At 57.9% G+C, this 23,462-nt stretch overlaps 1 protein-coding gene across 3 annotated transcripts in view; it reads left to right on the top strand.

Moving 5' to 3' along the window:
• Positions 1-23,462, top strand: part of KSR2 (kinase suppressor of ras 2) — a 90,435-nt gene that overhangs the window by 3,825 nt on the left and 63,148 nt on the right. For all 3 annotated transcript variants that reach the window (XM_076352872.1, XM_076352870.1, XM_076352871.1), the window contains exons 2-4: positions 3,803-3,943; positions 4,838-4,988; positions 12,646-13,150. In XM_076352872.1, coding sequence (XP_076208987.1) covers positions 3,803-3,943; positions 4,838-4,988; positions 12,646-13,150 — 797 coding nt within the window. The remainder of the gene's footprint in view (positions 1-3,802; positions 3,944-4,837; positions 4,989-12,645; positions 13,151-23,462) is intronic.

Genomic DNA, 23,462 nt, shown 5'->3' with positions numbered 1-23,462 from the left:
CCGGGCAGCATTGCCCTGCCAGTCCTGGCTCAGCCCTTTGCCAGGGTGGCCGGGAGATGGCAGAGGATGGGCTGTATCCTCCCGGAGAGCCAGGCATCTCCAGGATGCTGGGTTGAGCCATTTCAGCCCCTGTACTCCCGGACAGAGCCCCGGGGACCATTTAGCAGCGCTTGAAATAAATGATGCGCAGAGCCGGAGATGGCACGTGAGCCTAGCAGGGCCTTGAAAGAGCCCTGAGAGGGAAAATATAACCGCGGCGAGGTATTCCCCAGCCTGAGGGTGCTCCAGGTGTCTCTGGAATAACGAGCCCCGTGGTAGGAGTCGGGGAAAAGTCGCTCCGGTTGCAGCTACGCACTGTGGGAAAGCGTCCACTGCGGCCCGCTGCAGTGCTGGGAATATTTGGAGGCACAGAGCAACCTCTCCACTTCACAGCACGAAGGCATCCAGCACAGGCACATGCCGATCCTGCCGTGCCGAGCGGGACGGGCACCCCGGCAGGCGCGGGCTCCCTCTCAACGGCTCACCGAGTGCCGGCGTTGGCGGCGCATGGCCCAGCCCGCCTGAGGTTAATTAACTTTCACCTCGTGCTCCTGCAGGTGGATTTTCCGCCGTCTCTCCCCGGTCTCCAGGCAGGGCTCGGTGCCGTCTCCAGCCCAGCTGACGTCAGGGCGGGCGCAGGGTGCCATGCCGGGGGGTGCAGCCGCCCTCCCGCTCCTTGGAGACCGGCTGCTTCGCTCCCCGTGCCTGGTGCCTGCTCTGCGGGGAGGGGGTGGGGGGTGCGGGGTGGGCAGCGGCTCACCACCGTGCCAGGTTTCGGGGCGAGCGCCTGCCAAGGGGAAATCCTGCTTGGGGTGATGGGAGGAGGCGGGAAATCCCCGTCGGGGGTGTGGAGGGGAGGCAGGGTTTGCACGGGCGCAGAGGGGGCTCCAGCCTCGGGTGTCCCCAGCTCCTTGCCTCGCCGGGGTCGCCCAGGGTCCCAGAGGAGCGACATGGAGTGGGGACATCCCTCCTCTGCCTGCGCCCATCCCCGCTGGGCAGCAGAGACCTGCTGGGGTCTTGTTTTTTAGCGGAAGGTCTCTGCCTCGGGGGGGGACCCAGGAGCCACCAGCCCCTCGCCATGGCCAAAGGGAAGGGGCTGTTCATGGCTTTATCCCCTTTTGTTGGAGCATCGCACCCTCCCTTATCCCCTTGCAGTGCCGGAGGGGGGAGAGGTGCTTGAAAGGGCATGAAAACCGAGCCCCAGCTCCAGGGGAAGGTGTGCGGGCCACCCCGCGGCCCCAGCCCCACCGGCAGCGTATCCCCCCAAAACAGCGAGCAACCCCCCGTGCTGCCGGGACTCCGACCCCGCTTGCACACCCGCCGTCACAGCACTCCAGGGTGCCCCCTGCCATTTCCCAGGTGGGTAAACTGAGGCACCGAAAAGCTGAGGGGGGGAAGGAGGAGCGCAAGGCAGGATCTGGCCTTTGCAGCAGAGCAGCACGTAGCACGTTTGCAAAATCTCCGTCCCGCGCAGGGAGGGCTGAGCAGCGGTGAGCGAAAGCAGCTCCGCAGCCGCGGGATGGGGCTTTCCCTGCGGCATGGGGCTGTCTCAATCGCTTCCCTTTCCAGCCCCGTTGGTGAAGCTCTCAGCAAAACAAGAAGTGCTTTTGGACTTCACGGAGGTTTGGTGGGCTTCTTTTCCCTCAGCTTGAGCAGACCCATGGGCCAGAGCATCAGCCTGCGCCTGGGGGTCCCGTCTGGGTCCTCGTTTGCGCTAACGATGGCCCCTCTGGTCTCTCCAGGGCTGGGTGGGGTGAATTTCTCCCACCTGGAGCCTGGAAATTAAAGTACCTCCCTCCACTTCCCCCATCCTTGCCCTGTTCCCAGCTCGTCTCCGTACGGTGGTGGAGGTTGCCCAGTTCCCCAGCTTTGTCCCCATTCCAGGGTGCTGATTTTCGCACTGGAGAGGCCGTTGTGGCTCTGGCATCCCCTTTGGTTCCCCCTGGGCTCTCAGCCTGGGGGGGCTGGAGGAACGGATGAAGAGCAGGCTGGTGGGGTTGGAGGTGATTTTTTTTTTAAAGAGGGTTTTTGCTGGTGTTTTGCTGTGGTTGTGTGTGGGGAAGGGTTTTTTTTTGGGGGGGGGGGGGGGGGCAGGAGCTGCATCTGTGTGCATTCAAGGTGCCTGCTGCTATTTCTCCTCCAAGGGCCTGGGGTGCGTTTAGGATGTGTGCTCGGGGCTGACCCCGAAACCTTTCGATGGTCTGCGTTAGGAGAGTGGTTTTTCTTAAAAAGCAGACCTGGCAGCTCGTCGGGGCGCAGCTGAGCCCAGTCAGCCCCACGGGGCTCCCTGCAGCCTCCCTGGCCATTCGCTTCGCTAGCCCCGGCTCTCTTCTGGGTACTAATTTTCGGTAATTAATCTCCGTGGCCGTTAGCCATGTCGGGAGAAGCCGCCTGGTCGGGGTGTCTGGCTCCTGGCAGAGCTGTCACCCGCTTGGGTGATGCTGGTGGCGATGCTGGTGGGACATCGCGGCGGGGACTCGCTGCTTGCGAGGGGATGGGGACCACTAGCCTCTCCCACGTCTGTGCCGCCTGGTCCCCCCCCCCCGCAGCAAGGAGAGGGCTGGTTTTGCCTGTTTTTCATCTCTCTGGGTGCACCCAGCTCACCCCAACCACGATGGGTGGGCGCGGGGGGGCTGGTTTTCACCCCCTCCACTCACATGCGTCTCGTCATGCCAAGCCCCGTGGCCATCGCCGCTGGGTACCACCGAGGGAAGGGATTCAGGAGAGATGGGAAAGCTCTCCCAAACGCCGCGATGGCGCTTCTCCCCTTGCTTCTTTATTCCAAACCATTGCGTATTTTGCTCATCTATTTTTGGGGTGCGCGGGAGCCGGCAGTGGGCAGGGGCACAGCACCATCTAGCGCTGCCGGTGGCGGGGAATCACCCAGCTGGAAAAGCGGGAGCAGGAAATCCCAGCAGGTTTCCAGCGAGCTGGGCTCTGCTCTATATTTCCGAGAAAGGAGGCCAGTCGCTCAGCGTCTTTATTTTGGGAGCTGTCAGGCTACGGTTGCTAACGCGGCGTCTTTGGCCTCGTGGTGGGAGGGCTTGGGGGGGGTGGGGGGGGGGCGGTTGGTGGAGGGATGGGGGCCACAGCTGAGCAAAGAGGGGTCGATGGCTCCGGTCGTGGTGATGAGGAGCAGTGGGAGGAAGGAGGGCTGGGGCAGACGCGGGCTGGTGGGGGTGGAATAAGGAGCAAATGTCCACGTCCCAGCCTTGGCACTGTGCGATGCTGTGGCTGCTCCCAGTGGGGGATGCTCGGGGGGTCCCTTTGCACCGAGCCGGGGTATAAGAGAGAGGAGCGTGTCCTTTGGGTGCTGGGCAGTGCTGGGAGGGGGTGGTGTTTGTGTTAGTGTGTGGGAGAAGCGATGCCTCTGTGTCCCCTGTCCTCTCTCCTCATCCACCCACCCTGGGGTCCCCGGGGTGGCGAGAGCTGTCCGTTATCTGGACAGCAAGACCCCAGCACTGCAGCACGCTGGCCTGGGGATAAAGGAGCTGAGAAAGGGCTTTTTTGGGAGGGAAATGCCCCCCTTGGACACCCAGCTTGATGCCAAAGGAGCCTTTGGCTGCAGAAGCTTGGCAGCAGGTAACAGGGGGGGTGTTTTGAGGGCAGGAGGGGCTGCGTGTGCCCTGGGGATGGGGCAGAGGGAGGGCAGAGCCCAAGCTGCCTGTGGTCACCCCCTCCTGTGTCCCCCTCTTGCCGCGGGGTGGGTTGAGGGGGGGGGTCACAGCTGGGGGTCCCACGGGGCTTTCACCTTCTCTTCCAGAGCAAGCTGGTCAAGTACTTCAGCCGGCAGCTGTCCTGCAAGAGGAAGGTGGCCTTGCAGGAGCGTAATGCCAAGCTGGAGGGCTTCCCCCAGCTCCTGCACTGGTTCCGCATCGTTGACATCCGCAAGGAGGTGATGGAGGTAAGGGCTGGCCATCGAGTGTGCTGGTGTGGGAAGGGAAGGGCCCTGCTGTGGGTTTGGGTGCTGAACCTCTCTGGTAGCGTTTTGCCCAGGGGGTTGTGGGATCCTGGAGCAAAACTAGGCAAGGGGGGTGGTTTTTTCTGAGATGGAGACTGGCTTGAAGCCATGGGTTTGGGCCCTGGGGGCAGGCTGGAGGGGACGGTGCTGGTGGTGGGGAACAGGGTGGGAGACCAGAGCAGAGGGACCAGGTTGTTTTACTGCATGGAAAGATGCTGCAAGCCCGTGGTGGGACGTGCTGGCCAGGGTCACCCCACAACTCTCCTCCACCCACCCGTGGGGACACCCCATTGCTGTTCCCAGTGAAGGACGTGGGTGGCAGGGGGACCTCGTTGGGTGCTGCCCCCACCCCCAGTGGGGGTCCCCCATGTCCCTGTCACAGCGTGGTAGTGCCACGACAGGTCGTAGCATCCCTCTGCCATGTCCTGGGCTCCTGCAGGCGATGGGCGCAATGAGGGGGTGGCACCCCGAGGTGCTCCCATAACAGGCCTCCCCCCCCGCCCCGGGTAAGAGGAAAGCCTGTGCCGAAGCTGCCAGTCCCCATGTGCGCTCAGGGCAGGGGCAGGTTTTCATGGTGCCCCCAGATGTCCCAGTCTTGAGCTGGGTTTTGATATGCCTCAGACTGTGCAAAAACTTGAGATAAAGCTGAGGCTCAAGCTGTGCCCTCCGGGTTTTCATGTGGACTGAGATGGGAAATGAGTGGTTTTGGGTCTGTGACCCGAATGGGGCAGCAGGAGGGAACGGCTTCTCACCTGCGTGCCCTGAGGTGCTGGTTTAGAGGATGCTCCAGGATGGTTTATTCCTCCCTCCTCACTCCTGCCCCATTCCTCCCGTCAGGAAATTGCCCCCGGGCAGCTGAGCCTGGAGGAGCTGCTGGACATGACCGACGACCAGGTCTGTGAGACTGTGGAGAAGTTTGGGGCCAACAGCGAGGAGTGTGCCCGCCTGAACGCCTCCCTCTCCTGCCTCCGCAGCGTCCACAAGTCCGGTGAGTCAGGCACCCTTGTACCTGCTGGCTGGGAACCCTCGAGCCGGTTGGGGTGAGTGGCACCGTCCCGTTGCGGTGACACCGGGAGCACGGCTCTAATGCATTGGAGGCGTTTGCAGAGTCTTCTCCATGGGTTGCAGAGTTCCTCTGTCCCTGGGGGATGGCCGGGTACCCACTGCCCGCAAGGGACGTCTTTGCTCTGGTGCATCCCTGGGGCTCGGGAGCGCACGGGAGGGCTCGCTTCTCTGGGAAGCGATGAGTTGTTAGTTCTCTGCAGGGAGGCTTTGCCCAGGGAGGGCGCAGCATTTCTTACAGGGTCCCCCCCGACCCCTCTTGCTTGCAGGAGCACAGCCAGCAGACTCAGGAAAAGCCCCTGAGACTCAGCAAGCTCCTGCCACTCAGCATCGCTTCCCGGCTGGCTGCACCCCCGCAACCCAAAACCCCTTCCCAGGGCGCGCACAAGCCCTGCTTCCCCTTTCCCCAGGGGTGGGTGCATGGGTGCCTCTCCGCAGCGGACGCCCCGGGGGATGCTGGCGGATGCCCCGGGGGATGCTGGCGGCCCCAGGCGAGGGTGCTGGGGTGCGGGTGCTGGGCTGGTGGGTCCCCGGGCGGTGGCAGCAGAGCTCTGTGCTGCAGAGGCAGCTGAAGGAAGCAGGAGCTGCCGCGGCTTTATCTGCGCTCGCAGCCTGCGAGCGGAGCGGGGCTGGAGCGGGGGGCTGGGGGCTGCAGGAATGGCTGGGTTTGCGTGGGGAAGGGGCGAGCAATGCAGTCGTGGCTGTGCAGGATCCGGCTCTCCCGGCGTCTTGTCCCAGGCCAGCTGAGCCTTGCTGGATGGTGCTGTCCAGAGGCCGAGGGTTCCCTTCCTGGGGCCGCTGTTGGTGGCGTCTGGCCCGAGAATTGGGGGGGCTCTTCTCTACATGTGTGCCCACCCCTCACCCCCCCCCCCCCCCCCCCCCGCCAAGGAGAGGCCCAGCCTCACCTCCCCACGTGCAATGGGGACTGTATCCTGCTGACATGGCTCTTCCCGCGGAACCGGTGCTTTGGTGCCAGCTCGGGGGAGCGCTGCCAGCACAGGGTGCTGCCCCGCGGGATGCGTACAGGCAGCAGCAAGGTGGGGGGGATGGATGTTCCCTTTCGGAGCAGCTGGGGGGGAACAGTGAAACCCCATTTCACAGGCTGAACCCCCCGCTGTCCCCTTCCCAAGGGCTCCCTTCCTGGTCTTAGCCTGGGGTGATGGTAGCGGGCTGATTTAGCGGTGGTCCCTGCTGGGAATCCTGGCCTGGCAGGACCCTTCTGTAGGAAGACCCCAGTCCTGCCAAACCCCTGGGATTTGGGGACCCCAGACCCCTCTGCCTGGCTCCTGCCATCTCTCGGGGGCTTCTCCAATGTAGCTGCATCCCAGGAGCTGGGGGAGATGGGAGATGAGCCCTGCTGGGGTGTAGCTGCTGGGTTTTCGGCTGGGCTTTGCAGGTCCAGAGCAGCCCCTGGGGACAGGGCTGGCGGCGAGGAGGGTGATGTGACTGTGGTTTCAACGAGGGGCAGCTTTCGGGGACTGGCAGTGTCCCCGCATTACCATTGCTTGGCGCAACATGTCCCAGGCAGGGGGTTCCCGGCTCCTGCCCTGGAGGGGTCTCGGCCTCATCCACCCGTTGTGGATGGGCTTTCCCTGGGCTTCCCGCGTGGCGTGGCACGGCGTGGCGGTGCCAGTGGACGGCGGCAGAGGGGCCCCGCCACCGCACGCTGCCACCGGGCTGGTGCAGCAGCCGCTTCCGCCCCTGTGCCGGAGCAGCGAGGTGGGGATGGCTGATCCCAGCCTGACATTTCCTGCGGAGCACATGTCCCCCCCCCATGCTCTTTAACTCCCTAAATCCGTCTCCCGCCTGTGCTCCTGCCCTCCTTCCCTTTGGCATTTTCACTAAGTCTCTCCGCTATTTGAGGAAGGGCATCGATGCCTCCTTCGGAGCCCGGGGAAAGCTCTCGGCCTGCTCTTTGTTTAAACACCTTTGACTTTTAAAAGCCCATTGCAAACAAATACTGCTTTACCCGCCGTGCTGCCTCAGCCCAGCCCCTGCATCCCCCCCTCTGGCCCCTCCAATCGCTCTGCAAAGGGAATTCCCCTGCGCCCCGGTGGGACCCGTGCTTTGGAAAATCCACGTGAGCCTTCAGTTCAGCAGCTGCAGTGAAGACGCTAAAACACTTTCTGCCCCTCTGGTAGTTTCTAGCTGGCAGAGATGGGGCGGGTACCGGGGGGGCTGCGGGATGCTCGCTGCTCGATTTGCCTTTTAATGGGGCAGGTGATGGGGCTGCCAGCCCTCCTGGCGGGACGTGGTTTGGTGGTCCATTGGGTCCCTGCGGGAGGGAGTTTGCCGCTATCCAGGCACCGCGTGCGTTTGCCTTCCCCAGAGCTCCATTTAACTCCATCCGTCATCGCGCCACTCCCGGGGGTGCTGCGGGCTGGGCTTTGCGGCGAGGGCTGCTGGTTTTTTCCCCTCTGGCGTTGCGGAGATGCTGCAGCCGCCGTCCCTGCTCCGTTGGGGCCAGAGACTTGGGCTCCTCGGTGCAACGGTCCCTGGCATTGCCGGCCGGCGTGAGTTCCTGCTGTGCTGGCACCGTGTGTGCTGCAGCGGAAATCCTTGGCACGTTGTCCAATGGATGGCACCAGCCTTGGGGACAGGGAGGGGACAGGCAGCTTGGGGCACCGTGGAGCCCCTGCCAGCCTGGAGGGATGCAGGAGCTCCCCGGGCAGCGGAGGGGACCAAACGTCCCTGAATTTCCAGAGGATTTGCGTGCAGAAAGCGCCACCCGGGTTGGCAGATGGTCTCCTTGTATCCCGCTCCGCACAACCGCGTGTCCCCTGCCTCTGCACTGGTGTTTCCCTGCCTGGAAGAGCCTTTGCCAGGTCAAATGGCCCCATCTCAGCAGTCCCCCTGCTTTTTGCCCCCCCCTGGGAATAGGGGGACGACAGCCCCTGCCCCTCTTCTGCAGGTGGGGAGATGAGAGTGGTTGGTACCTCTGGCCGGGTCAGGGCGAGATGCTTGCTGGCTGCCCCAGGCTGCGGTTAGGTGGTGGGAGCAGATCGTCCCATCCGGCTGCTCAGGGCCGGGTCTGAGATGCACCATGGTCCAGGCAGCGCGTTTCGGTGGGCCGCGGGGATGGGGAATTGGCAGAGCAGCATTTCTGGTATGTTGGCAACGTCCCCCCCGTGCCGTTGGGGGCAGCTGGGAACGAGCAGCGATAGGGCTGTAGCTCTCCCATCCGGGGTGCATTAAGGCAACGCCGTGCTGCTTCCGTCCACCCGCCCATCCGTCCCTCCGCTGCATTTCGGCAGATGCTGAGCTGCTGGCTGGCTCCACGTCTCGCTGACTGGCCACCAGCTTTGCCCTGTCTGCAAGCTCGGGCAGGGAAGGTCTACGCCGGCTTCGAGAGCTGGCCCGGCTCCTGTAGCGCCTGGCAAGCGTTACGTCCCGCTGGTGTCCCCTTGTCCCCTGGTGCTCCATCCGACACGCCACCAACCCTCCGTTGAGGGTTCTAGAAATTAGCTGCTAGACATATTGCCGTGATCCTCGCAACCCCTGGGAGCGGTGCTACGCCTGGCTGGGCCCCGCCGGCCGGGTGCCTGGGAGGTTTGCACGGCCCCGAGGAGCTGGCTGGCTGGGCGGGGGTTTGAAAAGCGTCTCAGGAGGGCAGCGATGAGCTCTCGGGATGCAGCGCTGGGATCTCGGGTCCATCGGGTTATCGCAGCCCCTCCGGAAGGAACCCCAGATGTACCACGCTACAACGGACATGGCTTCTTAGCGGCTTTTTATCTCCTTTTAAACCAAGAGTCGGTCCTAGTCTGAAAATATAATTAACGAACAAGTTGCTGCCTCTTTAAAACATCATGTAATTTCTTCGCAAGTGCGGTAGTGGTCGATTTCTAGAAGCCAAGATTAGTATTAATAAAGCAGGAATGAGGTACAGTATTAACCTTTTCCATCAATCTCTATTTATTGAGTCGTTAATTAGAGACATCTAATTTCCCAGACCAATTCTGCCTGGCCATGGGGGCTGGGGAGGAGGCAGGGAGGAAGCAGGATGCTGTTTTATTGCTTACACGCTGATGAATCTTGCCAGGACGGGGTCTGACGGCGGGGAAGGAGCCCTTTGCATACCGAGCGTCCTGGGGGCAGCTCCAGCAGCAGGGAAAGCCCCGGAGCAGCTTATAAACCAAAAGCACGTTATATTTATCAAATACAGTGGCAACCCGATATTAAACCCCTGCTTTATTGTGTTAACAAGTCTGTATTGGATTTTTCTCGGCTGCGAAACCTTACACTTGGCAGCGGTATTCTATTAGCAGCCAAAGCGTCAGTTTTGAACTCGAAGCGGGATTCATTTATTATTAAGTAAGAGCTGAGTGGGGCCGCTGTGGATTGAGGAGTTGATGGCGTGTGACTAGCGAGTTATGCGTGGAGGTTATTAGCTGTCCTACGGGGCTGAATATTTATGAGTCGTCCCGGCTGCGGGTGGCTCGGGGACAGCGTGGGGTCAGGCAGGGCGAGAGGAGCCCGGGGAGGCTGCGTGTACCAGGGATGGGGTGCGCGGGCTTGGTCCCGGCCTCGAAGAGCTGCAAGGTCCTGCTGGGAGCTGTTAGGTGGTGGGAGAAAAGCTTTGGCTTCGGCGGGGGTGAGCTTTTTCAAAAGAAAATTGGATGCAGGGTGGAGAAGGGCAATGTAAATGATAAAGTGGCGGGCGTCCTCGTTTGGGGCAAATTCGAAAGCTGCGCTGGCCACGGTGTAAAGGTTTGCAGAGTCGGTCCCTCCCGGTGACCGGTGTCCCCATGCCTGCAGAGCCTCCCCTCCGGCGCGGGATGGGGCCGAAGGGCTGGGTGACGCCGGGGTTTATTTTGCCCCACGGCGAGGGTGCGATCGCCGGGACGCCGGCGCTGGGAGAGGCGGCTGCAGCCACGGGGGTTTCCCTCGCTGTTGAAGCAGGCCAAGATCTTGCTCTGGTTTTGTGCGTGTCTCCGTTTGGTTGGAGATGCCTTTGGGGAAGGAAAAAGAGCGATTGGAGCATCCCCCAAGGAGCGGTCGGGGTGCAGGGCTGCTTCGGGTACGGCTCCTCCTTTGGACGGGACCCGCCGCCCCCAGCTCCCTAAGGGCAGCAAATTATTCCCAGCGTTTTGTTTTAGGAAATCAAAGCAAAACTTGCTTTTTGTCTTTTGGAACAGGGGGAACACGGCTTTTCTGGCGACATTTAGCCATCTCTCTGCATCCCTCCATCTCCGCTGCATCCTGACGGCGGGTGCTCCTCTCCGCCTCCTCCCAGGAGTTTGTTTTCTTGTTTATTTTAATGGAGTGGGTCAGAAAAAGCTTCTTCCCTAATGAAGCACGGTGGAGTGAAGGAGGCTGAGCTAAGCGGGGAGGCAGCGGCAGCACCGAGGGGATTAATAAAGCCAAATTCGGCCGAGGGGAGCATCTCTCCCTTTGTGCCGGTGACCGGGGGGCTGGGTGGCAGCTGGGAGGGGAGAGGTGGCCCGAGGGGTCGGAGGGGCGGTGGGCAGCCGTAGCTGGCGCTCGTTTCAAGACGCAATTAATATTTGCTCTCTAAACAGAACAAATAGGCTTTTATGAGCAAACAGGCAGCCTTGCAGCGCCGTCGAGGCAGGCAGAGCTCGGGGAAAACTGGGCAAAGGGGAATTTGCTTTTGTGCGAGCTCTCCCCTTGCTTTTCCGGCTGGGAATCGGCTCTGGCAGAGCAGCAACACCCGGGGGAGCCCTGCGGGGGGGGCGAAATCCGAAAGCGTTTAACACGCTTTGCAGAAAGAAGAGCTTGGGGATTTTTTTTTGTTTGTTTTTGTTATTTTTGCTTTCAAGTGTGTTCTCGGTTTAAGCGTGTCTCATCAAGCGGAGTGCCCGCTACCTGCAGCACGCCTGTAAGCAACTGTGTGTTGAAAATACATTTCCCCAGCTTATCCGGGATATTTTTAGCCCTGACGCACCCACCAGCCCCGTAACGGGTTATTTTCGCTCTCGAGTGCATCAGTCGTGTTACGACACAGCCGAGCGTCGAAGGGGACAGCAACGGGGCGGGGGGGGGGGGGGGGCGATGCGGTGGCCGCGATGCCACAGCCGAGCTTCGGGTCGCGGGGAGGAAGCAGCCTCGGCTCTTCTTCTTCATTAACTGCTGCTAATTACCGCTGGGAGTGGGAGCGCGGGGACGCTGCCAGGCCCGCAGCATCCGGGCAGTTTTGAGTTATGTAAATCTATGCATGCCGAGCAACCAATGGGGGAGCACCTTGACTGGCGTACGCGCCTGCTGATTTGCAAATCCCTGGGTGCGGGTTAATTAACCGGAGGGGTCGAGGGCTTGGGGGCGGATTGAATTCCTGGCGTTGCGTCCTCCCTCACCTACGCCCCTGCACGGCCACGGCTGCACCTTCCCCAGCCCCGGGCCGCGCGTGAAGCTGGGTGCCACCGCCCCGGGGTGGCCTCGGGGATGAGGAGACGGCCCGGCTACCCGGCGCTGGGCCGAGCACCCAGCTTTGCTGGCAACGTGGGTGCAGGTGCCGGCAGGCAGGGTGGCCTCGCTGGAGGTGACGCGTCCCCGTGCAGAGCTGTGTTTCGGGGGAGCGGGGTGTGTGTGTGTGTGTGTGTGTGACACGCCCCAACCTGTCACCCGCCGTGTCCCCGCTCGGCCTGGGCTGTTTTGGTGAGGAGGGGGCTCGTGTGTGCCCGCGGTGGCTTCGGAGACGCACAAGCGTCCTGGCAGAGGCGAGGCTTTCCTACGGCAGGACTTTTTCCTTAATTAGTTAAAACATGAGGAAAGGTGTGAACTTTTTTATGAGCTTCTTGCTGGGTTGAAGGGCTTTTTGTGGCAGCTGGAGAAGCAACTGTAAAAGCAGCTGGATAGGACTTGCTTTATTTTTTTATTTTTTTATTTTTTTATTTTCTGCTTTGGGAGAACGATTCAAGAAAACTTCTCGCTCCCCTTTTTCCCCAGAGCTTTCTCTTCAATCCAATCCTAAAGCTTTCATTTCCAAAGCCCCTTCCTCCTTTACTTTTCCTCTGGAGCTTGAAATAAAACATTCCCCTTGAAAAGGCTGGGGAGAGAAGAGGCCAGGCAATTAATAATCAAAAAGGGATGGGGAAGGAGCCTTTTTAAAATAAAGAGATTACGGTTTTACGTTGGTTTTCTTAGCGGAGGCGATCAAAAGGAGTCGGCGAAGGGACCTTGAATTGAGTCTATCACTTCGGTGCTGTGAAGTTGCTGCCGACAGCCCTTTGCTCATCTCTGCGCTGGTGGAGATGAATAATTAGAAGCGGAGAGGGGCCCCACTTAATTTCAACCCCCCTCCTTTATGCAAATGGCACAACTGGCTGGCACGGAGGGGTTTTGCAGGGGTGAGATGGGGGCATCAGCCTTGGCCAGGCAAGGGGTGTCCCATCCCCGTGCCGCGTTTTGGGGTGATGGTGGGAGGACACGCACGGGGGGCTCAGTAGGTGGGGAAACACGTGGGCAAAGCGCCTCTCTAACCCTTGCAAAGCGTTCGCTTGGCTTTGCATCTGCATAACGTGGAGAAGCTTCTTGCTGGTGTTTCCGGGAGGAATGTGGTGCCGGGGTGGGAACCGTGTGGCTTCTGCCGCGCCGCATGGCTGTGTCTGTGTGCTCTGTCGCAGGTGGCAGCCTCTCCAAGCAGGATTGGACCATCCAGTGGCCCACAACGGAGCCGGGGAAGGAGAACAGCCCCGGGTGCCAGCTGGAGCCAGGGCAGTGGGGCAGGACGCACCTCTCGCAGAGCCCCAAGGTCCAACCCAAGTGTGGGCAGCATCACTGCCACGCGGGCTCGCCCCACGGACCCATGTACACCCACGTGGACCGGCTGACTGTGGAGGGTCACCCGGGGCTGTGCCCACCCGTGGAGTCCGGCCACCGCTCCCTGCCGCCCTCCCCGCGCCAGCGACACGTCGCTCACACCCCTCCGCGTACCCCCAACATTGTGACCACGATGACGCCGCCGGGCACGCCGCCGGTACGACGGAGGAATAAACTGAAGCCCCCCGGGACGCCGCCGCCCTCGTCGCGAAAACTGATCCATCTCATCCCCGGCTTCACCGCGCTGCACCGGAGCAAGTCCCACGAGTTCCAGCTGGGGCATCGCGTGGACGAGGCGCACACCCCCAAGTAAGTGGGTGCCCTGGGGTGCCGGTGCGGTGATGAACCCCATCCCAGCTCCTTTGGAAAGGGGTTTTGGTGCCTAAATGTCGGGGCGCGGTGTCTTTTTTTTTTTGAGCTTTGAGGTAGAAAAGCCCTTTGCAGCGCTAACAGGCAGCGGGGATGCTGCTGGGACAGTGTCTACTTTGCTCCCCTGGGATCTCATTTTGGGAGCGTGGGGTGGGTGGGGAGCACCGAGGGGCTCCGGGGCCGCTGCTCGGCAAAGCCCCTGCGTGCCGGCGTGTGGCCCCGGTGGCGTGGGTGGGTCGGACGGCGGGATTTTGCAGCCGCAGCACGGGGCTGCACAACCCGGCCGTGAGAGCTGCGCGTGGGTGTGAGCGCGTGTGAGAGAGAGATGGGAAGAATCCTCTTTCAGCTGAAACGTGGGTATTTTATATACCGTGCTTTATATTCTGGAGACCTCCCCAGTACCTTTTCCATCCCTGCTGGTGTTTGCAGAAGGCTCTTCGGTCCCTGGCCATGCCACGGCTCCTTCCCACTGTTCTTGCTCTGTGGCTCCGGTGCCGGCAGAGGCTGCTGCTGTGCAGGGAAAGGGCTCCCTGGCACCAACATGCTCCCTCTCCATCTCCTTTGGGCCCTTTTGGTGGCCGTGCTCAGAAAGCCCTTCTGCTGCCTCAGCGTGGGGTGGCAGAGGGGGACCGGTGGCCACATTGGGGCATCATCTCCTCTCCCTGAGGATGCATCGGGATGGAGCACGGCTGGTCCCTGCTAGTCTCCCAGAACAGGAGCCCCAGGACAAACTGCACTGCTTGTCCTCAAATTTGGGGTTCTTGGAAAACAAGGCCATGCCAGAAGCCCGGGCAGACCCCCCTGATGGATGTGGGTGGGAGCAGGGGAAAGCCTGGGCACCCTGGCACGGCGGCGCAGACCCTCCTGCCCGGCCCCGGAGGCAGCTGTGATGCTCAGGCAGCTCTGGCAGGGGCACGTGAAGGGTTAAAATCCGCCGCCTGTGCGGGGTGCTCCTGGCTGCCAGACCCTCATCTCCCCCTGTTCGGGCAGGGGCAGACCGGAGCGGGGTTTGGGGTGGCGGATGTTTCTGGTGGCCGCAGCATCACAGTGTCACTTGTTTCCCCGTCGCGTCCCCAAGGCTGTGGAAGCCACCGGGCTGCGGTCGTTACATGAAATGAGGGCGGTCGTACTTCTCCCCCGGGGCTGGGAGCTTTCGGTCTTTAAAGGCTTTTAGCTTTTGGAAATTAATTTATTTCAGCTGGGCGATGCCTCCTGTAAGGCCACCCTCCCCCCCGTGCTTAGGCACCGGAAAGTCGTATTTACTTTGGTCCGTCCCCAGTGAGCATCACCACGTTTGCGGGAGCAAAGCCCTCGTGAGCAGCCTGTCTCCTCTCATACTTTTATTTGCATTTCGGCATCCGATCCAACGCAGCGAGTCTCACCGAGGGCAAAGCGCGCCTTTGGTTCCCCCAAGCCATTTGATCCCCACCGTGGTCGTTGCACACCCCGGGTCACCCTGACATGGATCTGGGGCGAGGTTTGGACACGGGTGTCTGGACCTTATTCCAGCAAACCCTTCGGCCAGTGATTCCCCGAGCCAGCCGGGGACGGGATGCTTTGACTTTCCCGCAAGGGGAAAGAGCAGGGCAGGGCGTGGAGAAGGAAACCGTAAACAGGGTTTGCGTGAACACGGTCACGTCCCCTCTTCCTTCATCGGTCTCTGCTTTCCTTCAGTCCCTGGCCGACGGTGTCCTGTTTGCCCAGCATCTCTGGTGCTCCCCTTACCGGCGGTGCTGGGCCACCTTAGGTGATGCAACTTGAATTCACGGTTACTGAATTAATAGAGGAAAGAAAGAGCCAATATTAACAGGGCTCTGTTGTGCTAGCATCCTACCGGGGGTTCATCGTGTTGGGGCGGAAGGACCCAGGCTCCCGAAAGCGGCTCGGAGAACCGGGGTGGTTAATTTTCTCTAATGGCACTTAATGATTTTTCAGGAGGCAACCACTAAATCCTGCTTGCTAATCCCATTAGTGTTTCGGGATAGTAATTAGTGCATTAAAGGCGGCTTCTTCTTTTCTCTAGCAGAGGCGTGCTGAAGTTTTAGCTGTTTATTAGCCTGAATGCGGTGGCTAATGCTTTGCCTGGCGCAGAGAAAAAGTGGCTTTTTGGGGCTGTTATCAGCTAATTCTTGTTTTATGGCAGGGTCCGTGCAATGCACGTGTTGTAGAGTAGGTTTTTGTTTTTAGTGTCATAACTTCTGCCGTGTCCGAGTCCTCTGTGCTCTCTGCAGGAGGGAGGTTTCCTCCTGACCTCAAACATGAAATGGAGCTCATCCCTGAAAAACTATTCCAAGCCTTCTCTGATCAACCCCTTCTGGTTTTAGCTGTGCCAGTGAGCTCTTGGTTTGCTTCGGATCCTGGCTTCCTGTTCCTTGTATCGTGTCCCAGCGTGGAAAGAGGTGCTAGACCTGCAGAGCTGATAGTCTGGGGACACTGCTGGGGACCCCAAGTGCTGGGTGGGATCTCCTGGGGCGATTTTGGGTCTAGATTTACCCCCATACTGCATCTTTGCAGACTGCTGTCTGGCCGGACCCGTCTGAAAGTCTCCCAAGGGGGAGGCTGGTGTCCCTCAGGCTGATTTATCTCCTCACCTGGCGTCCTTCACCACCTCAGGATGGGGTGAAATGGGCTCTGGGGAGCCAGGGATGCCCTTGGCAAAAGCAAAAAGCTCTCTCGCTATGAGCTGTGGGTCAGTATTGACGGAGGGAAGCTGTCAGGGTGCTGCAGGGCTGCCCCCACAGATTTTTCCATCTCGGTGCAGGCACAGAAGTAAACCACCACCATATACCTGGGAGAGCAGCAGCAGCGACCAGGTCCTCTCTGGAGCAAGGCCACCGCGTACCACTTGACTCTTGATGACAGCTCATAAGTTTGCTTGTGTTTTGTGTTTCGGAGCTTATTTCTAGGGTTTAATCCATCGTTTTTGTATGCTGAAATCTTCTGAAGCAGGGGTTAATTTTTTTGAGCTTACAGCCTCAGATTTTCCTGCACGGAGCCTCCAGCTGTTGACCGTAACTCTGGGGTACGGAACATTACTCCTAAAAAGATCCCCTGGCTTCCATAAATCCACAATCCATAAACATCTCATGAATGGTCTTGAAACGGAAACAAAACATTTAGAGTGGTTGATAATATAATGCCCATTTAATACCTCATGAATTCCACGGGCCATTTAAATCTTTCATGGATAGTTAATGATTATTCATCAGCAAGAAGTCAGAGAAAAAACAAACTCTGAATGGAAGGTCTTAAAAATACATTAGTTGGGGAACAAAAGCCAAGCTAGTTAAGAGCGAGCTCAAGAGCATGTGTTAACCCGTGGAAGGGTGCGTATAAAATAGCCCTCCGGAGGCAAGATCTGCCCTGGGGTGTCCTGGCCCAAAGCGGTGGTTGGGTGGTCTTCATCCTTAGACCCATGCGAAGGGGAGGTGAGCCCAAAACCTCCTCCGCTTCCTAGTCGTGGTTCCTTTTGCCACTCTGGTGTCCGGCCAAATTCATGAACTCCACGGCCTTCAAGGAATAGCCTCTGGCAAGCAGCTGGGGAGGGAGGATCAGAGCGTATCGATGATGAATTAAAGCAGTGTGACCTGACACAGCTGAGCCCCAGAGGAAATGCTGGACTCTCCCGAGAGCTAAAGTGAAGCAGCTGCTGGAGAGGACGTGCAGTTTTTGTGGTGTACCTAGGTCAGGTTTGGGCTGGGAGGAGGCTCCTCCAGCTCAAGGCAGCTTTATTTTAGTTAAATTTTCAATGAAGTCTCCTTGTCCTGTATCGTTGCAATCGCATTCGAGGCGTGGATGCAGCGAGGGTTAGGTGTTCTGGTGGAAAAGGCTGTTTATCCAAAGCCTTAGATGGTCATCTTCCTTGCCTTTAGCCTTGTTGACGCTGAGGTGGTTTTTTGGTACTGGTTTTCAAAATCAGGATGAGGATATCCTGGATGGATGAAGTCAGATACGAAGTTCACATCTGATCCGGTGATAGAGCACGTACCTATTTTCTTCTTTTCCTTTTCCCTTGTATTATTTCCAACTGTGAACCGACTCTAACTCGACACTTTCTCTGTTGTGGGGTTGGTTTTTTCCATCCCACATAACAGAAACCCCTAAGAACAGGGTATCTCCTGCGGCACTTGGCCAAGTCTAGTGTAAGATCCTACTTGGGGCATCTAGGCGGAGAGGAGAAAGACCGAGTCATAGACTTGCAGAAACCTAGGACCAGAGGTCTTCTCCCCCGTCCCCACCACACCGAGCAGCCTGTGGTTAGAGTGTCCTTCAGAGTTAATCATCTACGCTGGTCTTAAATGCTACTGAGTGATAGGTCATTTATTCTGCTGCTCTGCAACCTTTATAGTAATGATGTTTTCCCTTGTATCAATTCCAATCAACGCTTCTACCAGGTAGATCAATTATTTGATATTCTGCATGGGCTGGATTTGATAGAGCGGCACAGAGAGAGCTCTTGTGCCTGGTGTCTCTCTGACATTTCCCAGGCTTGGAAAGGCACGTGGGCTCTCGGGCTTTGGGGACGAGCAAGAGATTGATGTTTGCAGAGCAGGTGGATGCAGCGGGACACTACCAACAAGTGCAAATAATCCATATGCAGCATCTTCAGCCTTGTGTTACTCATCCTGTATGGTGTCCAAAAACGCAGAGACCCGCCTGGTACTTCTGCAAGGGGGAGAGCATTGAAGTGAGGGAATTTGGAGAGCAAAACAAGCAGCATCTCTCCCTCTGTTTCCAAGTAATCTTTCTGATTAATCTCAGTGCCTTTGATGGTGAGTCAGGGCTGTGGAGTTTTGCACAGGTCCTGGATTGTCTCCAGCTCTCTCAAAGTATGGTCTGCACACCGCATCTTGACAGTGATGGGTAGCCTCCATAACAAACTGGCGCTCTGCTGCAATTATCCCACTGCTCTGGGCTGCGGCTCTCCTTAGGTATGTCATTAATGTTAATTACTGCTGTGGTATTCCATCAAGAGGAGCAGGAGCTTTAACATGCTTGGAGGAGAAACTTTCCACCGTGTCCTTTAATGAGAAGTTGAGCCTCCTTTCGCCACTTTGAAAGCAGAGAGCGTGATTATGAATTTAGATAAGGATTAACGTCTCGGGGGGGGTCGGTGAGAGGCGACAGAGCTCTCCTGCTGCTGGCACCATTGCCTGATTTGCTGCCTCCGCGGTGTCCACGCGGGAGGGGAGGGCATGGTGAGGGCAAGTGCTGTGGGCAACGTCCCGGTTGGTGACCAGGAGATGGATTGACCACTGTTGGTCATGACAGCAGGACATGCTTGAGCTCTTCTCAGCCCTCCCAGCTGTAGCTGTGCAGGAAAGACATGAAGCAGCTCCTCTGTCCTCTTCTTTGTGGCCCAAGAGGTTGGTGAGCGCATTTCATCACCATCCTGCAAGCCCCCACCGACCCGCTGCTGTGGCCAGCCCAGCACCCAAGCAGGTGGTGGGTTGGTCAAGCGCTCCGGTGGCTTCCTTGGCCTTCTTCCGAGAAGGCAGGGAGAGCAGGCTTCCCAAAAAGCCATGAGACTGCTCTGACTTTTTTCTCTTTCAACTAAAGAGCTGCCCAAGCCCACCACGCATCAGCAGCCCCAGATCCAGAGGCAGCCTGCAAGCAAACCGCAGAGAAAAATTGCCCCACGTCTCCGCTGAGATGAAAGGTTTGCAGAGGTTAGTGTAATGAACCTGCACCTCAGGGCTTTCCAGCCACGGGCAGTCCATGCTTTTCCCTCCAGTGGTGTAATTTTTTGAGAATTGCCTCCCAGAACAGGTCCGGGTGTTGGGCCATGCGGGCGTTGCTCTTCTCATGTTAATGCAAGTGGTGTAGGCAAGTGCTTGAGTGGATCGCATCTCTTTTCTTAGTTGAGTTTTGCAAGCACAGAGTTGATGGTGGCTGGAGAATGGGGTCTTAGACCGATGGAGAGCTCTGTGGTCTTCAGTCCACTCCTCTGCTATGAGGACAGGCTGAGAGAGTTGGGGTTGTTCAGCCTGGAGAAGAGGAGGCTTCGGGGAGACCTTATTGCAGCCTGTCAGTACTTAAAGGGGGCTGATAAAAAAGATGGGGACAGACTTTTTAGCAGGGCCTGTTGCGACAGGACAAGGGGGAATGGCTTTAAACTAAAGGGGGGTAGATTTAGACTAGATATAAAGAAGGAATTTTTTATGCTGAGAGTGGTGAAGCACTGGCCCAGGTTGCCCAGAGAGGTGGTGGATGCCCCATCCCTGGAAACATTCCAGGCCAGGTTGGACGGGGCTCTGAGCAACCTGATCTAGTTGAAGATGTCCCTGCCCACGGCAGGGGGTTGGACTAGATGACCTTTAGAGGTCCCTTCCAACCCAAACTGTTCTATGAGTCTATGATTTGATGGGGGAAAAAAAATTGCCCGGAGCTGGTCTGCCTGGCTGAGGTTGTGCTGTCTAGGGATGGAGAAACCCACTCATCTGGGTGCAAAGGGGGGACACCCCAGGGCTGAACCGGTGTGGAAATGGCTCTAGCAAAAGGAGACTCAACCTCACCATCGTTGGTTGGCCGAGTGGTGCTCGTCCACCAACGCCCTTGTGTGTCCCTCAAAGAAACGTAACGGTGGAAACAAAGAAAACAGAAGGAGTTTAATGAGAAACAGGACCTGTTTCAGGATCCTGGCAATTATCTCATCGAGCTCCTTCCACGCAGCAGTCTATGTCTGCTCCGAGTGTCGTTCCTGCTGCCCTCCTGTAGCATCGTCTCGTCGGCGCACGAGTCCCGGGAGGGGGAAAAAAAACCTCTTTGGCTCGAGCTCCCTTCAAAGAATTTCCTGGCTTTATAATTTGCAGCTGTAATAAAAAGTTACGCTTTGTGCTACAAAAAGAGAATAATAGATCAGTAAGACTTGAACCTTAAAATTCAGCCATCCAGGGAAGCGGGGACAGGCACTTGGATAAATATTTAACTGTCGAGACTTTGATATGAAGAACCTGCTTTTCCTCCAGCCGGAGGAGGAGGGGTTTGTTGCCTCTTACGGTAATGAGGAGGATAAATGTAACATCTGGGGGATATTCTCTCTTTTTTTTTTTTTTTTTTAATATCAAGCTAGTATTGCATAAAGCTTGTGCAGATCTGGGTGTATAATGAAGAAATTTCATCTGCTCAGACAGGTTCAAATAATCCACTGGCTTTACCTGTGTGTTTGCCTTGAACCCTGAAAATGCTAAAGCAGCCGGTGCCATCCTTGCTGCACGGGGAGGGATGCGCGACGGCACCGGGCATGGATGCTGTACGTTTATTCTCGTGCGTGAAAGGTGACCTGGTGCCTCCTTTTCTGGCTGTGATGGCTCCAACCATGGTAGTTTTTGGTCCAAACTCCCCAGGCCTGTTGGTTTGGGGATGCTCGTGCTGCTTGGTCAGGGAAGTCGCCTGGATTTTTATGGGGTGGGTTTTTTTTGGGGGGGGGGAATCCCTGAGGAGAGGAGTTGGGTTTTGCCAGCCGTGTGCCAACACGGGAACCCAACAGGAAGGGAGCAGAACTGGCAGCTCTTCTTGCATTAAAAAAATGCAAGAGTAAATTTGTGGGGTTTCCGCCTTTTTTTTTGTGTCATTGCACATGGATGCTGCTGGCTCAGGCTGGAGGCGATTGCCCGGTGCGGATGGGCAGAGCCTCGCGGGCTGCCGAGGCGTGGGGGAAGCGCCTTACCTTCTCCTTACTCTGATTTAATACAGAATATTGTACAATTAAGCCAGTCAAAAGGCCATAAATCTTCTGGGCTGAATCCTGACCGAGGCTGTGCACTTCAGGCCAGGCAGCAGTTATCTTTAATCCTTTGCAGAGAGCTAACTGAAATACCGATGAGAGGATTTTTTTTTTTTCCCCCCACTCTATTTCCCCTCCTTTAAAAGAAACGCTTGCGTTGAAATTGGAGTGTGCTGGAGAGGAGCAAAGCGGTGAATAAAAACATAGTCTGGTGCAGTCAGCTGCAGGGTCAACTAACCTGTTTCGGCTAAATTTTAATTTTAAACCTCTCAATTTTTTTTTATTACAATAATATTGGCAAGTGACAACAAATGCCTGCAGAGCAGATAGTTATCTACCCGATTTCCATCTTCTATTTAAGAAATAGGCATGGAGAAGCAAACGCTGCCGGGGTGCAGGGGACCGGTTGGTGAGTCCCCTTCGGGATGCTCTTCGGGATGGCCGTGGGTCAGCCGTAGCCCTGGGCAGAGCCGTACGCCGGGAGCATTGCGAGGCTGACAGCCCTATGGCCTTTGCATCTCCGCTCCCCGTAACGTAGGTTCCCCCGTGCTCATCCTCATACACCAAATTCTGCTGGCGAGCGCTCGCTTTCCCAGCCCATCCCACTCTTCCAACCTGTGAATCACCTGCGGCCATCCCAGCTGCTCCGTGCTTTTGCATAGCAAAGCTCCGCGCATCCTTGCCGGCTACCTTTCTGTCAGGGACCCTATAGCATCCATACCATCCCCGCATCCTGGCTCCCGCCGCAAGGTCCTGTCAATCCCTGCCCTCCCGCCGGCCTTCCATGCACGTAGCGCCTTGCTGGGGCTGAAAGGAGTGACGGGCCCTTTGTCCTGGGTGTCTGCTCGTGTTTTTCACCGCCTGTTGAAACCCTCTTTTGTTTTTTTTTCCCCCCACGCCGGTGATAAGCATTTGACTGATTCCCCAGAGCAGGCGGGGATGAGCCATTCAGTCTGGGTTGACACCTAAAGGGATTTGCATTAAGCGCTTCAAACTAGCTGGGATATTTTTTTTTTTTCTTTATTTGAAAACCATCATCATATATTTAGCAAGTTCTTGCATGAAATTACGTCCCTAATAGTTGGCATTTACCTATCTGTGCATGGAATCGCTCCCAGCGAGCGGCGCTGACTTTCCTGAGCACCCATGTCAGCCTGCGGCAGAAACGAGCCGGCTTTCGGGGAGCTGGGGTGGGGGGTGCTGTGTCTGGTGTCCCCCCCGGGAGATGCACAGGGAAGGCAAGGATAAAAATGAGGGTGTTTTGGGTTTTTTTTGGGCCATGCGGAGGGTTAGGGAACTGTGAGAGGTAACGGGGCGGAGCAGGCTGACAGGGGATGCTGGGGAGGGTCTGCAGGTCCAGGAGCAGCCGTGGGGCTCGCAACGTGGGGAGGGCTGAGAACCGGTGATCTCGGAAAGGGTTTGGGGAGCCGAGGGCTGCGTGGGGCAGGGTCTGGCCCCGTCTTGCCGGCGGGGAGCCCGGCACTCCTGCAGCGAGGGGGGCCTGGTGCTTACAGAGCCTCCGGGGCTGCCTGGCTTTGCAGCCTCTTGCGGTGGGGACAGGGCTGGGGCGAGCGTGGAGAAGGGACCTGAGGCTCCCGGAGTGGCAAAAAAAAATAGTCGGGATGTTGAGATTTGGGGATCTGCTCTGAATCTGGCAGGAAAGGAGCCCTTGTCCCTGCGGTGGCGCTTTTCCTGCCATCCCTGGGGGTGGCAGGGGCTGGCCGTAGTCACCCCAGGGTGTCTCCTAGATTTTGGGGAGCTTCAAGCTTAGAGGTGGCCCTCGCGTAGTCCTCTTCGCTCCCCGCAAACCCTTTAAAGCACAAATAAAAAAAGAACTGGTATATGACTAGCTCCCTGCTCCCCCTGCCTGGTGCTTCGCAGCCTTCCCCCAGTGCGGGCTGGAGTCTCATTTCGGGAGTTGTCCAGCTGTGACTGGAGGAAAATGGTCCTTCCCGGAGGCTTGGAGGTATCGCCACCATCTAAATAGCCCCTTCCGCAGCCCCGCGGCTTTGCAGAGCTGTGCTGCGCTTTCCCTTCTGCCGCGTTTGCTTCTCCATCAGCATTTCTGTATAATCACCGGGATGTTTTAGGGGGAGTGCTCGCCTTTTCCACACCCCCCCCCCCCCTCCGCCCCAGCCAAGCAGCTGAGAACTTGCCAGCTTCTGGAGAGGTCTGAAATGGTGCTTAATGGGGAGATTAGTGTGGCTGATCCCCCCCCCGCCTCCCCGAGCATTGAAGCGAGCCCGGCTTGCATTGTGCGCTGGACTTTGCTGGTTCCTTCCGATCCATCCAGGGCTTGTTTGTCTGAGATCCCCAGCAGCGAGGTCCAGCCTGGCCCCCATCCAGTAAGGGGGGGCGGGGGGGTGTCTGCTGCTGTCTCGGGGCTTTATCCCTATGGAAAATTGAACTAAGCTTATGTTCTTCCTTGTTTTTAAAAAAAAAAAAAATTTAAAAAATCCCCTTTTTCTCTTCCACTGTCCTTGCTGGGTTTGGGAGCCCGGCAGAAAGGTGATGCCTGGTGAGGAG

The sequence above is a fragment of the Aptenodytes patagonicus genome, chromosome 15 (genome assembly GCF_965638725.1).
Source record: "Aptenodytes patagonicus chromosome 15, bAptPat1.pri.cur, whole genome shotgun sequence".
Classification (NCBI taxonomy): domain Eukaryota; kingdom Metazoa; phylum Chordata; class Aves; order Sphenisciformes; family Spheniscidae; genus Aptenodytes; species Aptenodytes patagonicus.
The sequence above is the reverse complement of the archived record's forward strand: the minus strand, read 5'-3'. Positions and strand labels throughout refer to the sequence as shown.